This window comes from Trifolium pratense, linkage group LG3 (assembly GCF_020283565.1).
Source record: "Trifolium pratense cultivar HEN17-A07 linkage group LG3, ARS_RC_1.1, whole genome shotgun sequence".
Lineage (NCBI taxonomy): Eukaryota > Viridiplantae > Streptophyta > Magnoliopsida > Fabales > Fabaceae > Trifolium > Trifolium pratense.
In genome coordinates, this window is record NC_060061.1 from 7,410,742 (window position 1) to 7,424,582 (window position 13,841).

At 33.8% G+C, this 13,841-nt stretch overlaps 4 protein-coding genes across 4 annotated transcripts; 2 read left to right on the forward strand and 2 right to left on the reverse strand.

The window, feature by feature from the left end:
* The first annotated feature begins 1,370 nt into the window (after positions 1–1,370).
* Positions 1,371–3,406, forward strand: LOC123914530 (magnesium transporter MRS2-F-like). The gene is made up of 5 exons (XM_045965732.1): positions 1,371–1,985; positions 2,141–2,269; positions 2,670–2,815; positions 2,916–3,021; positions 3,122–3,406. Exons 1-5 carry the CDS (start codon positions 1,371–1,373, stop codon positions 3,404–3,406), a joined length of 1,281 nt encoding a protein of 426 aa, XP_045821688.1.
* A 194-nt stretch (positions 3,407–3,600) lies between these two features.
* LOC123914531 (S-protein homolog 3-like) lies at positions 3,601–3,933 on the reverse strand. The gene has a single exon (XM_045965733.1). It carries the CDS (start codon positions 3,931–3,933, stop codon positions 3,601–3,603), a length of 333 nt encoding a protein of 110 aa, XP_045821689.1.
* Positions 3,934–6,100: 2,167 nt separating this feature from the next.
* Positions 6,101–10,971, forward strand: LOC123916092. Its single transcript, XM_045967448.1, has 10 exons — positions 6,101–6,659; positions 7,069–7,189; positions 7,758–7,843; positions 8,256–8,673; positions 8,760–8,860; positions 8,981–9,047; positions 9,255–9,482; positions 9,742–10,200; positions 10,354–10,426; positions 10,570–10,971. Exons 1-10 carry the CDS (start codon positions 6,280–6,282, stop codon positions 10,806–10,808), a joined length of 2,172 nt encoding a protein of 723 aa, XP_045823404.1. The 5' UTR covers positions 6,101–6,279; the 3' UTR covers positions 10,809–10,971.
* Positions 10,972–11,103: 132 nt separating this feature from the next.
* On the reverse strand, positions 11,104–11,980 carry LOC123916093 (uncharacterized protein At4g08330, chloroplastic-like). The gene is made up of 2 exons (XM_045967450.1): positions 11,739–11,980; positions 11,104–11,607 (listed from the first exon to the last, which is right to left on the reverse strand). Exons 1-2 carry the CDS (start codon positions 11,891–11,893, stop codon positions 11,247–11,249), a joined length of 516 nt encoding a protein of 171 aa, XP_045823406.1. The 5' UTR covers positions 11,894–11,980; the 3' UTR covers positions 11,104–11,246.
* Positions 11,981–13,841: the final 1,861 nt, after the last annotated feature.

A 13,841-nucleotide genomic window follows, 5' to 3' on the forward strand; every position in this document is an offset into this window, starting at 1 on the left:
CTCTCAATGTTTCGGGTTCGATTCTCCCTGATGTCAATTTTGGTGGGCAAAGTTCATACAAAGCAGAAAAAACTCTATCTTTAAATGAACCCCGCAAGTGGGCGGTGGAATTGATCCCCTTAAAATAGTCGGTCCTACGGCCGAATAGCAAGTTTAAAAAAAAGTCTTTATTAATTTATCTATAACTTTAAAATAAAGATTCATTCATTAAAAAAGTTATTGTTATATTAAAAAAATTAAATTCTTAAAAAATAATTAAGTTATTAAACTTGTGATATTTTAAGACCTTAATAATAACTAGCGGGTCACGCAGGCGTGTTCCGCGTCTGCCTGTGTCTAACTTATGTCCAAAAAAAATATGTCTTATGTCGTAGTGAGTTTGTTAATAAAAGATTTTTGTTGCAAAAAAAATGTGTCTTATGTTATGATAAGTTTGTTAATAAAATATTTTTGTTGCTACTAAAAAAATCAGGGGTATAGTTGGAATTATGAAAAGGCCACACCAAAACTCATGTATCATCTTTATATAGAGTATAGATATAATGGCCCGTTTGGATTAGCTTGTTTTTGAGCTTATTCAAACAGCTTATGCAATTTTTATATGTTATTATAAGTTTGTCAACTTAGTTTATGATAAAATAGTTTATAAAAATACAATTTACACTAGTGTGAACTTATAAAATAATATAAAACCTAATTTATATTGCGTAATCTGTTTGCATAAACTTAAAAATAAACTAATGGTCCTATATCATCAAGTTATTTAGAACATAATACTTAAACTTTTGTAAAATAACCGGTACTAAAATTGAAAACTGAAAATTTATAAAGATAAAAGTTCGAAGAAATTAGAATTTAACTTTTTAAAGTGAATAATTAGAAATATCAGGATTTAAGATATTGTTCTTACATATTACATATGTAATGTAGAATTTAATTTATACGCTATTTTACACATACATTCAATAATATACTGACACATCATGTATGATATTTAAAAACACATGATGTGTCACTTTCATTAAATGATGTGACAACACATCATTGGATGTATGTGTAAATAATCTTTATACCGACAGTGCACAATAATTTTTTTTGACAGATCGACTTAATTCACTAGACAAAAAAAAAAATCAATTTTCAAGGACACATTTACCCCTGCTAAAACTAACGGAATGCGTGTAGGACATCATTTCATTTCAGCTTCTTTATTTAAAATAGTTAACTAACTTTCCGAATTTGGCGCGGAATATTTCTCTTATCGTTAAATCACAATAACAATAATTAAACAAAGAATTAGCCTCACAGAGATCTAAGTAACTAGAGAAACAGTTAATTATTCATTTCATCATCAAAATTAGAATTAGATAATGGCTAAGTTAAGGAGCATAGTGGAGGAAGAGAAGGGAAAATTAGCATCAACGATGATTGGGGGGTATAGGCGAAAGGCTATTGTAACTTTAGTCAAGACTTGGATGGTAGTTTCTGCCGAAACCGGTGAAGCACGCGTCGAGGATGTTGACAAACATTCCATTATGCGACGAACAGGGTTACCGGCCCGCGACCTTAGAGTACTAGATCCACATCTTTCTAATCCTTCTTCTATCTTAGGACGAGAAAGATCCATTGTTGTTAATTTAGAACACATTAAAGCCATAATCACTTCTACTGAAGTGCTTATGATTAATTCCTCTAACCCTTTCTTTAACCGCTTTCTTCAAGATCTTCAGGCTCGTGTTCCGCCTTCTAATAACGTTGAAACGCGGAAACGGATTAGTAATGACGGTGTGGATGGTGATTGTGAAAACAAACCTTTGTTGGGTGAAAAGACGCACGATGATTGTGATGATTATTCGAATAATGCATCGGAGGGAATCCCCGATGATTCTTCAAACAATGTGGACGCGGCTCCTAAGCAGTTACCTTTTGAGTTCAAAGCGCTTGAGGCTTGTATTGAATCCGCTTGCACGTGCCTTGAAAGTGAGGTATGTATTATGAAGATTCTTAATTTTAAGAGGTAGGAGTATGTATTAGAAATGACGTTAATAGTAGTAAATCATTACAGCATCGTAAATCACAGTATTGCATTAGACATACATCAATGTTGATTGTTTATTCCTAAGACTTGCATTTATATCAGACTCAAAAATTGGAAGAAGAGGCTTACCCAGCTTTGGATGAATTGACCTCAGAAATTTCTACTCTCAATCTCGAACGTGTAAGGCTGATCAAGAATCGTTTGGTCGCACTTTCTGGTCGTGTGCAGAAGGTAAATAATAGGCGTGATCAAACATCGTGTTATCAATTTCGCCATTAGTTCACTCTTCGGTCTCTTGTTATTGTTATTGTTATTGTCTTCTGGTTTTCAAAATTTAATTTTCTGCTAAACCACATGCCAACGCAGAGTCTTATTTTTTTGGACAGGAAACATGTTAGTAAGTTCGTGATTATAAGTGTCTATGTATAAGCTATTTCTATGACAGAAGATAAAATAAAGTCAGTGTTAACTATGAGCTGTTTTCATAAGCTATCACGGAGAGCAAAAAAAAAACAGCTTATGGCCATGTCAGAAGCTCGCACAAAAAGTCTCACAAGTGCCTATATGAGTAGATGCAACAATATTTTTGATTGTTTTATAAAAAGGACTAACATGTTCTTGGATTTCACAGGTAGCAGATCAACTCGAACATTTGTTGGATGACGATAATGACATGGCTGAAATGTACTTGACACAAAAGCTCAATGATGGCTTATTGGATCAAACATCATTACAAGAAGGATACAATTCAACATTTGATGAAAACTTATATGAAAGGTGCTAACTCTTAACAATGGTTTAATAAATAACAGCTCTATTTTGAATCATAGTTTTGCACAACAATCATGAGTCATGCTCACAATTTGTTCCTTTGCAGCGATGAATCAGATTCGGTTAACGACAAGCCTGATGTTGAGGAATTGGAGATGCTTTTAGAAGCATATTTTGCACAAATAAATGGCATCTTGCAAAAATTGTTAAGTGTAGGTATCATTTAACGCGGCGGTGCATATCAATTAAATCTTTAAAAATTTCTTATTTTTGAACTGATCCATGTTTTTTTTTTTTTGTTACTTGATTAAGATGAGTGAGTATGTGGGTGATACAGAGGACTACATCAACATAATGTTAGATGATAAGAGAAATGAACTTCTGCAAGTATCAATAACATTCAGCACAATAAACATGATAATCAATGCAGGGATTGTGGTTGTTGGATTGTTTGGCATGAATGTTCACATTGATCTCTTTGATGGAGACCCTGATTATAAATTTTGGACCGTGTTTGGTTGCACAGTCGGAGGCTGCATATTGTTAACACTCGTTTTTATTTGGTGGGGTAAAAGCACATATTTGCTCTCAGAATAGATGCGTAAATGTGAGTCTAGTCAAAGTGTCGACACTTAAATATTTGACGATAATTAATTAATATTACTTGATATTTTATTTATATTTCATTTGTACATGTAAAACAACTTACATATCTTTTACCATTCATATCTTTTATCCCAAGAGCTTTTGTACTGATTATAAAAATAAGCTCCATCAGTTCTAAGAACTCGTCAACATTTGGTAATACATACATCTTCATCCTTCTTAGCATCATAAATTACGACGTTCTTTGTCATGCCGCTCCAATTGAAGACGCAAGAATATAGAGTGGTACCACGAATGTTGGCACGGAAAGGCCATTCTGTATATTGACCTTGAGCAAGAACACGGCTGCCAAGATCATCGTCCGATGATTTACAATGCATATTGACATTGGTGCCCATATCATTTGAAACACGCACAGTTGTTTTTGTAGGACTCCAATCAATTTTTTGACCTTGTGTAGGGATTGTAATTGAAACAATCACCAGCATGATACTAAGTAATGTTAAGGACTTCAACATGTTTATGAGAAAATGAACCTAAGACTCTTGTATATTTTTCACACTCTCCACGATGTACTTTATGCAAATGACTAGTGTAAGATTGCTATTTAAATACTCCCTCCGTCCCAAAAAGAATGACCCATTTTGAATATATGCACTATTCATATATATTGTTTTGACCATATTTTTCTACTAATAAATAAAAATAAATATTAACATATAAGATGTTGTTAGATTCGTCTCGATGAGTATTTTCAAAATATCAATTTTTTATAATTTTTACTATTATACAATTAAAGATATTAGTCGTCAAAGTTATGCATTGGCATGCGTGTTTCGGTCAACTGGGTCATTCTTTTTGGGACGGAGGGAGTACTAAATTTTGTGACATCATTTTTCCTACAAATATTGGTATTTAAATCGAAGTTTGTAAAAATATGTGGTCACAAAAGTTTCATTTCATCATTGTTTAAAATGGTCCTTGTTTGAAAATAATTTTGCTGTTTTATCTTCTAATATTTTAGTGTAGAATATTAATTATGTATTGTTAATACTGAATTTTATGACATCACTTTTCCTATAAAAATATTTGTATTGAAGTTTGTAAGAAGATGTGGTAACGAGAGTTAAATAATTCAACTGATTTGAGCTCAAGAGCTCAAGATCAAAGAAGTTAAAAAATCATAGAAATGTCCGGATTTCAAAGCTCGGCTTTTGCATATAAAATGTGATGTTTTCTCTCCCGACCCCGTCTTTCTTTTATACCCCAAAAATCTCATTTTGCCACTTGCGGTTTGAAAATTTTGGCCAACTTATTTCGGTTTATACAAACCGAATTTTTCAACATGGAAAAAAATATCGGTTTATATAAACCGAAATAACATAAATGTTAAGAAAAGAAGAAAGATTTATGTGGAAATTCGTGTAGAGCTGTCTGTGGTAAATTTTGCATATCTCTCTGAATATAAGTCGTATGCTAATGATTTTTAATCTAGTGTAAAGAAGACAAAATTTACTACAGGATTAACACCGGAATTGTTAAATTTCATTAAGTATAGTATGAGAAAAGCTACCTACAAGTTTGAGAAAAGTTTCTGCTCTGTTTATGTACAAGTACCCATTATTTGGTCAAACTGAACCAATTGGATAGTTAACCCTCAAAACAAAAATTATATTTGTAATCTTGACACCCTAAGCTTTTCAAAGAGTGGTCGTTTACTTAAATCGGACATCGTTTAGTATTTCAAATAAATTGTGGAAGTTGAGGGTCTGATGCTGAATTTATGCAGGAAATCTGGAAAAAAAATTGGAACACAAAATTTCGGTTTTTATTAACCGAAATTTTTGAGCATGACAAAAAAATTCGGTTCGTACAAACCGAAGTACCCCAAGGGCAAAAATGGAAATTTAGGGGGTAGAAAAGAAAGATGGGGTCGGGAGAGAAAACATCATAAAATGTTATGTCTCTGCTAATTGAGTGAAACTTACGGGAATTAACCACTTGGGGTTGGTCTAGTGGTGTTGGCTTAGGGTCCTTGAAATATGCTCCTCTCAAGACCTTAGGTTTGATTCCCCTAAATCCTGTTGCCAATTTTAGTGAGTTAAGTCTATACAGAAAAAATACTGGCTTTAAATTGGGTCCCCCACCAAGTTTACAAAAAGAAAAAAACTTACGGGAATTAGACCATCTCCAATGGTGTAGTACTTATTAGGTACTCATGGTACTTATTAGGTACTACTATTGTAGCACAACACATTTTAGTACCTAATAGGTACTACTTCTAATATAAGAACTCTCTCTCTTCTTTTTATGGGACCCACTTTATTTAATATATTCAAAAAAAATTAATTTAGCAATATTATTTTAAATTAAATTTCAAATTTTAATGATGTGGAGTTATTGATGGGACCCATTTTAGAACTTTTTAAGAAATGCTCCATTGGAGGGTTTGAGTACCTATTAGGTATTATTATTAAAAAAATAATAAATTAATGATGTGTCTATGTGAGACCATTTAAGTACTCAAAAATGGAGTGCTCCATTGTGGATGCTCTTATATACTTTATACATCTCACGTTTTCCAATAGAGATTAATCAACACTGACCAGCAACATGGTGTAACCCAAAAAGAGCAACTCCAATTGGTTGATTACCTTTTACTCCCAACGAAACGTGTCTATAGTTGGAACCACCCATTCTGAAGTGTAAACAAAACATCAGAATGATCAGATAACAACAAACAAACCAAAAAACCGGTGGCCACAATTCTTGTAGCCTATGCCAGTGTGCCATGAGACATCATCATTAACAAACAACAACTTAGCTACTGCTACTTCTTCTTCTTCTTCACACACCATTCACTCATGATCACTACATGCAGAACCTCTTCTTCTTCTTCTTCTTCAAGCGTCAATCCACTTTCTCTACGTTCTTCCCTACATTCCAAACAACCATTTCTATCTCTGAGTCTCCTCTTTTTTCCTCGCAACTTTCACAAGGGCATTGCTCTCTCCTCAGCAACACAGTGCAAACCCAGAAGCCATTTGAGTGGAAAAGATGGAAACTTGAATAATGGGTTTGAAGAAGAGAGTGACCGTGAGGTTCACTGTGAGCTACAAGTTGTTTCTTGGAGAGAAAGGAGAGTTAAAGCTGAGATTTTTATCAATGCTGATATTAATTCCGTTTGGAATGCTCTCACTGATTATGAACACCTTGCTGATTTCATACCAAATCTTGTTTGGAGGTAATCTATCAGTTAATCACAATTTCATTATAAGGGCATGTTTGGATTAACTTAGTTGAGAGTATCTACTTACATAATCACTTGTGAGACAATTTGGAAGAGCTTATGAACATAGGCTAACTTGTGACATGTTGTTGAAAACAACTTATAACATATATGAGAACAATTTGACTTTATTGTATTTTTTGTTATAGAAATAACTTGTACATAAGCACTTTTATGGTAACTCTTAATTAAGTTGTTTATACAAGTAGGGCATCAGTTCTATATATTCAATCATTAATGTTATGATTATGCCAAATGAAAGATAGTGAATCATGATTAGATTTATGTGAAGGAAAAAATGGAAAAGAAAAGTGAGAATTTTTATATGCAATATGGATAATGTGAGAGTTGTTTTTGTTGTTAGTGGGCGTATTCCCTGCCCATTTCCTGGAAGGATATGGTTAGAGCAAAGAGGATTTCAAAGGGCAATGTATTGGCACATTGAAGCTCGTGTTGTCTTGGATCTTCAAGAATTCCTCAATTCTGTAAGCATTCTTTTTTTTTTTTTTGAAACAAATTCTGTAAGCATTCTTAAACATTTGGTATTGTAATCATTTTTCTTTGCTGATTTTGTTACTGCATAGTGCATACTAGAAAATCAGTTCTATGTGTGACTGAGAAGTCGATAACGTTGAAGAGTGGATACAATGTAGGACAAACAAAGAATAGAACACAGATTCAATAAACAATAAACTTTAAAAATTATATGAACATAGGCAGAATTCATAAAATTGACATAGTTATGATACTTTTCAGTATTGATGTATCTACATTTGACAATTATGTAAATAAAATTATGAAAAAAAAAAGTTACATGAATTCCAAGTGTGTAATACAGGCAATTATTTTCAATTGTGTACTTCCTAGACAGGCACCTGCTTGAGCCAATGGCGACGCCGGCGCCTAACTGATAGGAAACAATCGCTCTCAAGAATTGTTTCCATTCACAGTTAGATCGGTGTTGCATATTTGATAGATTAGTCAAACTCTGATAAGATATCATAGAGGACTTTCTATTTTCTAATACTCTAAAATTCTTTTTTAATGCTTCAGGAATGGGATCGAGAACTTCATTTTTCGATGGTTGATGGAGACTTTAAGAAGTTTGAGGGTAAATGGTCTGTGAAATCTGGAACAAGGTAGAACCTATATACTTCTGGAACAACCTTGCATAATTTCAGGAAACTATATTTTGATTTTACTTCTGAACTCACTGGACACTGTTAACGTTGCCCAACCCAAACTGGTGTGTTTATAAGTAGTACTAGCGATGTACTATGCCACACTTATGTATGCGCCTGGTAATCATGGCTGGAAAAATCTTTTGCCAGGCTTTACTTATCTACGGTCAAACTTTGGATTGTCAGAGTCCCTTTCCTCTGAGAACCAATGGGTTAAGACCAAAAAAACCTGATAAGACAGTGATACTTTGTATCCTTATTTGTTTAGCGTCTTAGTTCAAGTGCGGTTTTTTCACTGGAGTTATCTTGACTATCTTCATTTGCTGTTTACATAGAAAATTTTATATCCCCTCAATTCTTTCTTTTCCAGGTCGTCATCAACTATTTTATCTTATGAGGTTAATGTGATACCAAGATTCAATTTCCCAGCTATTTTCTTGGAAAAGATTATCAGATCAGATCTTCCTGTAAACCTCCGAGCCTTGGCATATAGAGTTGAAAGAAATGTATTGGGAAATCAGAAACTTCCCCTGCCAGAAGATGACTTGCACAAAAAGTCTTTGGTTATTAATGGATCTTCTGTCAAAAAGATAAATGGTTCTTTGCTTGAAAACGACAAATTGGCAGCTGGAGAGGATAAAGAAGGTTTGGACACTTCAATTTCTGGTTCATTGCCCACGTCTTCCAGTGAGTTAAACTGCAATTGGGGTATATTTGGAAAAGTTTGTAGCCTTGACAAGCCTTGTGTAGTAGATGAAGTTCATCTCCGGAGATTTGATGGACTTTTGGTAACTTATCTGTACTAAATTGTTATTAGGTGGCCATAATTCTTAGAATGAGCTAAGTTACTAGTAAAAATGATTTTCATGTGAAGGAAAATGGAGGTGTTCATCGTTGTGTTGTTGCAAGCATAACAGTTAAAGCTCCTGTTCGTGAAGTATGGAATGTAATGTCTTCCTATGAGACTCTTCCCGAGTAAGTAATATGTGTTTCCTTTTTACACTAGAGATATCGCAAAGTATACTGGAAAAGATTTATGGGTATTGTTTTTAACTTTTCTGAGTTGACGCCAAGGGTAAAAAACATTTGTTGCAGGATAGTTCCAAATTTAGCAATCAGCAAGATTTTATCACGAGATAACAATAAAGTCCGCATTCTTCAGGTACGGAGCAATCTTAATGAAGCAGAGTTAATCTTAATTCTTAACTGTATATTTTCCGGCCATTGTATTATGCAAATTAGCCATTGTTTTACCATTGACATCCACTGTCAATAAAATACGGATATTATATATATATCCTCAACACAAACACTGATACATGCACGAACTTGTATATGATCGTAATTTCCTCATTAAATCAATATGCAGGAAGGGTGTAAGGGCCTTCTTTATATGGTGCTTCATGCTCGTGTTGTGCTAGATTTGTGTGAACAGCTAGAACAAGAGATCAGTTTTGAACAGGCTGAAGGTGACTTCGACTCGTTCCAGGGAAAATGGACTTTTGAGCAACTAGGAAATCACCACACACTGCTAAAGTACTCTGTGGAGTCAAAAATGCGAAAGGATACTTTCCTTTCTGAAGCTATCATGGAAGAGGTTTGTCTATTAGTTTGGTATGGTTATCAATTGCATATTGTTTTCAATATTTAAACTTGATTATTTCCGAGAGTTTAATGAGTACCTAAAATGGACATTTTACTCAGAAGGTTTGGCCTATATAAATTGAAGCAAGATCCATATCTCACTTTTTAAAAAAGAATAACTGTTTTTGTTTTACAGATACAATCTTTTGAGGGTAAATTGATCCACGTTTGAGTAATCGAATGGCTGAAATGTTATAATTTCTTTGTTTCAGGTCATTTATGAAGATCTGCCATCAAACTTGTGTGCAATAAGAGACTACATTGAAAACCGGAAATCATCGCAGTTTTCGGAAGTTTGTGAGCAGAATTCAAATTCAGAAGAACAAATTATTTCATCTGGCTCTGTAGATGATAGTAACTGTAGTTCAGCTGATGATTTTTCTGATTGTAATGTTCAAAGCTCATCTAATCAAAGGTCAAGAGTTCCAGGGTTACAGAGGGATATTGAAGTCCTAAAATCCGAACTCCTGAAATTTGTTGCTGAATATGGTCAGGAAGGGTTTATGCCAATGAGGAAGCAGCTTCGGTTACATGGAAGAGTGGATATTGAGAAGGCTATAACTCGGATGGGTGGATTCAGAAAGATTGCAACCATAATGAACCTCTCTCTAGCTTACAAACACCGCAAACCAAAGGGTTATTGGGACAATCTTGAAAATTTGCAGGACGAGGTAGGCACTTGCCAGATTAACAAGTTAAATATAAATGGCAATGACACGATGAAAGATAGATGTTAGGCATCTATGAGAGATTAGTTCACCATAAGGAACACAAATAACATTGTTTACAGGTTCAATCGGAACATAATTCATTTCTTCGTGCAGATAAGTAGATTCCAAAGGAGCTGGGGAATGGACCCGTCACTTATGCCCAGTAGGAAGTCATTTGAACGCGTTGGTAGGTTGAAATATTCCTTTTCTTGACGTTATTTCTATTGTTTGCATTGCTGACTTTCAATGATAACGAAGAAATCTCGATGAAAATAACTTGCTACCATTTAAATATTCAGCTTAGCACTAGATAATGGAATTCACTCGCAGGTCGCTTTGATATTGCACGAGCACTGGAAAAGTGGGGTGGACTTCATGAGGTTTCTCGCCTTCTGTCCCTAAAGGCGAGGAGAAAAAGAAGCAGTCAAGACAAGGATAAGAAAAATGATGAAACAGAATCAGCAGATGTAGATAGTGAGATCAATACAGTAACCAGACCCTATATTTCTCAAGACACACACAAGTGGCATACAGAACTAAAACAGTTGGACATAAATTGGGTTGAGTAAACAGAGTATAGTAGTTTTTTTTTGTGTAAACCGGATATTCTCCGCGAGCAACTGCAGAGACTAAATTTCTCAAGCCTTGTCGAACCCAAATGGGAAACACAGTATAGTATTCATATATGTGTTCATTGCCTTTTAATTTAAGACAACCATGTGTTGATAGTAACATGATTCTCCAACACTCAATTTACTTTTTTTGTTGTTTCTATACAAATTGGCTTGAACGAAACCGAATCAAATATGGTGATTTCACATTGATCAAAGAGATATAGAATTACATTGTATTTATAAATATGAGAAATAACGAATTGTAACTAACTCTAACCGAATACCAGCAAGTACATTAGCTAACACTTATTTCTCTATTATGTAGTAATAATTGACATTCATACAGATACAACAAGAGATATCTATAGTTATGAAATTAAACAAGAAAATGAGTTATGTGTTGGAAGGTTGAATGGCGTTGAGTTTGATGTAGAAGATTCTAGAATCAGAGATACCGTCCCATGAGTGATCACGAGAGTGAGAAAGGAAAGTGCGAGCATAGCCTAGGTGATTCCTACAGTTGCGGCAGAGGAGTTTGGTTGTTGTTGTGGCGCGTTGGAAGTTGAAAAAGGAAATCCTCCATGAGAATGAGAATTGTTGGATGTGAGTGAATCTGGTCTCATCAATGGAGAAGAACGATATAAGACATTTCTTCTTCGTCTTCTTTATTGATTTTCCATAATTTGAATCGATGAGAGATGTTGTGTTGCGGTTGCTTGAGTTCAAGTTCAGTTCATAACCGCACGAACCACAACTGCATCAAGCAAATTGAACGATAGTAATATTTTTTAAACCGCAAATATATTTATTAATAATAATCGAGTCTCTGCACAATACGCACATTACTTATAGAAAGAGAGTGAGGAAGAGAGAAAGATAGAGGACCTGTAATTGACATCTCTGATAGAGGAGGAAGAGAGGTGAAGTAGTTGTTGATGAGAATGAGATTGGTGTTGTGATAGTAACTTGGGCATGTCTTCATAGGCGAACATGATATCGTTTCTTTCTATGAGATTGCTGCTACTTACTTCACTGCTCATGAAGTAGAGAGTTAGATGGATCCCACTATTACTAGCTGTAGTTAGTAACGGTAACCATAGGAATATGACAGAATTATATTATAATCATTGATGAGCAACAGACATGTTGAGATGAGTTTTTTCTTTACTAATAAAGACCGCATTCATTCATTTAAAATTGTAGAATATGTTATACAATATAAATCTAAAATAGTTAAAAGTTATAAAGATGAATTTGCGAATGAATTCACAATATCTAAGTTAATAGTAAAATGCATACAAACATGACGAAATTAATGTGTCTGAAATACGCTTTCGGATTTGCAACGTTAATGACGTCAATTATTAATTGAATTTGCACTAGAATGAAACTAATCTGACAATTTGAACCAAACATGCACGGCCTGTAAGACCGGAACACAAAACAATGTCGCACCAAGACGACAAAACAACACAATGTCACACTATAAGACAACGAAAATGAAATCATAACAAAAAAAACTAAATATACGTAAAACTCACTTACTCGACCTAAGTAGACTAATACTACGCCAATGCTTGTTCCAACAATAGCACCTGCAAAAATACTCGACCTAGCATGAGAATGTAGTGATCAAATCCAAATGAATAATCCCATAGAAGCCAATATCATAAAAAATACTAGACCTAGAATGAGAATGTAGTGATCAAGATCGTTGTTATTATTATTATTATTTTATTTATTTGTGTGTACAGTAAATATTTGCGATTTAAACTAAGACATTGAACTCAAATAATTAATGAGTTCTACCAAAATACAAATTGTTTAGGAGAATTCGAGTTTAATTTTTTTATCAAATTTTATTTACCTCGTAGTCGAAATTTAAATTATCAAAATTTAATAACTAGATGTAACAAAAAAATTGTGATCGACCAATCGTTAATTAGTTCAGTGGTGATTGACGTTGAACTTGGTAGAAAGAACCACGGTTCGATCCCTACAACTATGATCGGAAGGAGTTTTAACTTAATGTCAGAACTGACCACCAAATCATATTGACCAAAAATTATTTACCAAAAATTAATGTCCCTACAACCCTTTGGTTCTATACCTGGTGGTGTGCTACTAGCGTGGCATATACGTGTGCCCCTGCCCCATCACGTAAAGTTGTCAATAATTATTTACCAAAAATACTATAAATTTGTAAAAAGAAAAAAAAAATAGTTTGTTTAAAAAGCAATTTCCGCAGCCGGGAATTGAACCTGAAATTCATTGATTGAATTTGCCATGTGTGCTACTGCGGATTTCATATAAATGTTACGTAACTTATTTATTTAAATACATTAATTTCGGTTATTCTAAAAAGAAAAATAAGTTTATCAAATATATATTTCCGCAGCCAGGAATCGAACCCGGAATTCATTAATTGAATTTGCCATGTGAGCTACTGCAGATTTCATGTCAATGTTATGTAACTTATTTATTTAAATACATTAATTTCGGTTATTCTAAAAAGAAAAATAAGTTTATCAAAAGTATATTTCTGCAGCCGGGACTTGAACCCGGAATTCATCAATTGAATTTGCCATGTGTGCTACTGCAGATTTCATGTCAATGTTATGTATCTTATTTATTTAAATACATTAATTTCGGTTATTCTAAAAAGAAAAATAAGTTTATCAAAAGTATATTTCCGCAGCCGGGACTCGAACCCGGAATTCATCAATTGAATTTGCCATGTGAGCTACTGCAGATTTCATGTCAATGTTATGTAACTTATTTATTTAAATACATTAATTTCGGTTATTCTAAAAAGAAAAACAAGTTTATCAAAAGTATATTTCCGCAGCCGGGACTCGAACCCGGAATTCATCAATTGAATTTGCCATGTGAGCTACTGCAGATTTCATGTCAATGTTATGTAACTTATTTATTTAAATACATTAATTTCGGTTATTTTAAAAAGAAAAATAAGTTTATCAAAAGTAT

What these genes read in the sequence shown, in the direction of transcription:
- LOC123914530 (XM_045965732.1), top strand. Translation starts at nt 1,371, where the DNA reads ATGGCTAAGTTAAGGAGCATAGTGGAGGAAGAGAAGGGAAAATTAGCA. An exon ending in GCACGTGCCTTGAAAGTGAG is followed by an intron (nt 1,986 to 2,140) that starts GTATGTATTATG and finishes CATTTATATCAG; the next exon opens with ACTCAAAAATTGGAAGAAGA. An exon ending in GATGAAAACTTATATGAAAG is followed by an intron (nt 2,816 to 2,915) that starts GTGCTAACTCTT and finishes GTTCCTTTGCAG; the next exon opens with CGATGAATCAGATTCGGTTA.
- LOC123914531 (XM_045965733.1), bottom strand. Translation starts at nt 3,933, where the DNA reads ATGTTGAAGTCCTTAACATTACTTAGTATCATGCTGGTGATTGTTTCA.
- LOC123916092 (XM_045967448.1), top strand. Translation starts at nt 6,280, where the DNA reads ATGATCACTACATGCAGAACCTCTTCTTCTTCTTCTTCTTCAAGCGTC. An exon ending in TTCAAGAATTCCTCAATTCT is followed by an intron (nt 7,190 to 7,757) that starts GTAAGCATTCTT and finishes TTAATGCTTCAG; the next exon opens with GAATGGGATCGAGAACTTCA. An exon ending in GGAGATTTGATGGACTTTTG is followed by an intron (nt 8,674 to 8,759) that starts GTAACTTATCTG and finishes TTTCATGTGAAG; the next exon opens with GAAAATGGAGGTGTTCATCG.
- LOC123916093 (XM_045967450.1), bottom strand. Translation starts at nt 11,893, where the DNA reads ATGAGCAGTGAAGTAAGTAGCAGCAATCTCATAGAAAGAAACGATATC. An exon ending in ATCAGAGATGTCAATTACAG is followed by an intron (nt 11,608 to 11,738) that starts GTCCTCTATCTT and finishes TGCTTGATGCAG; the next exon opens with TTGTGGTTCGTGCGGTTATG.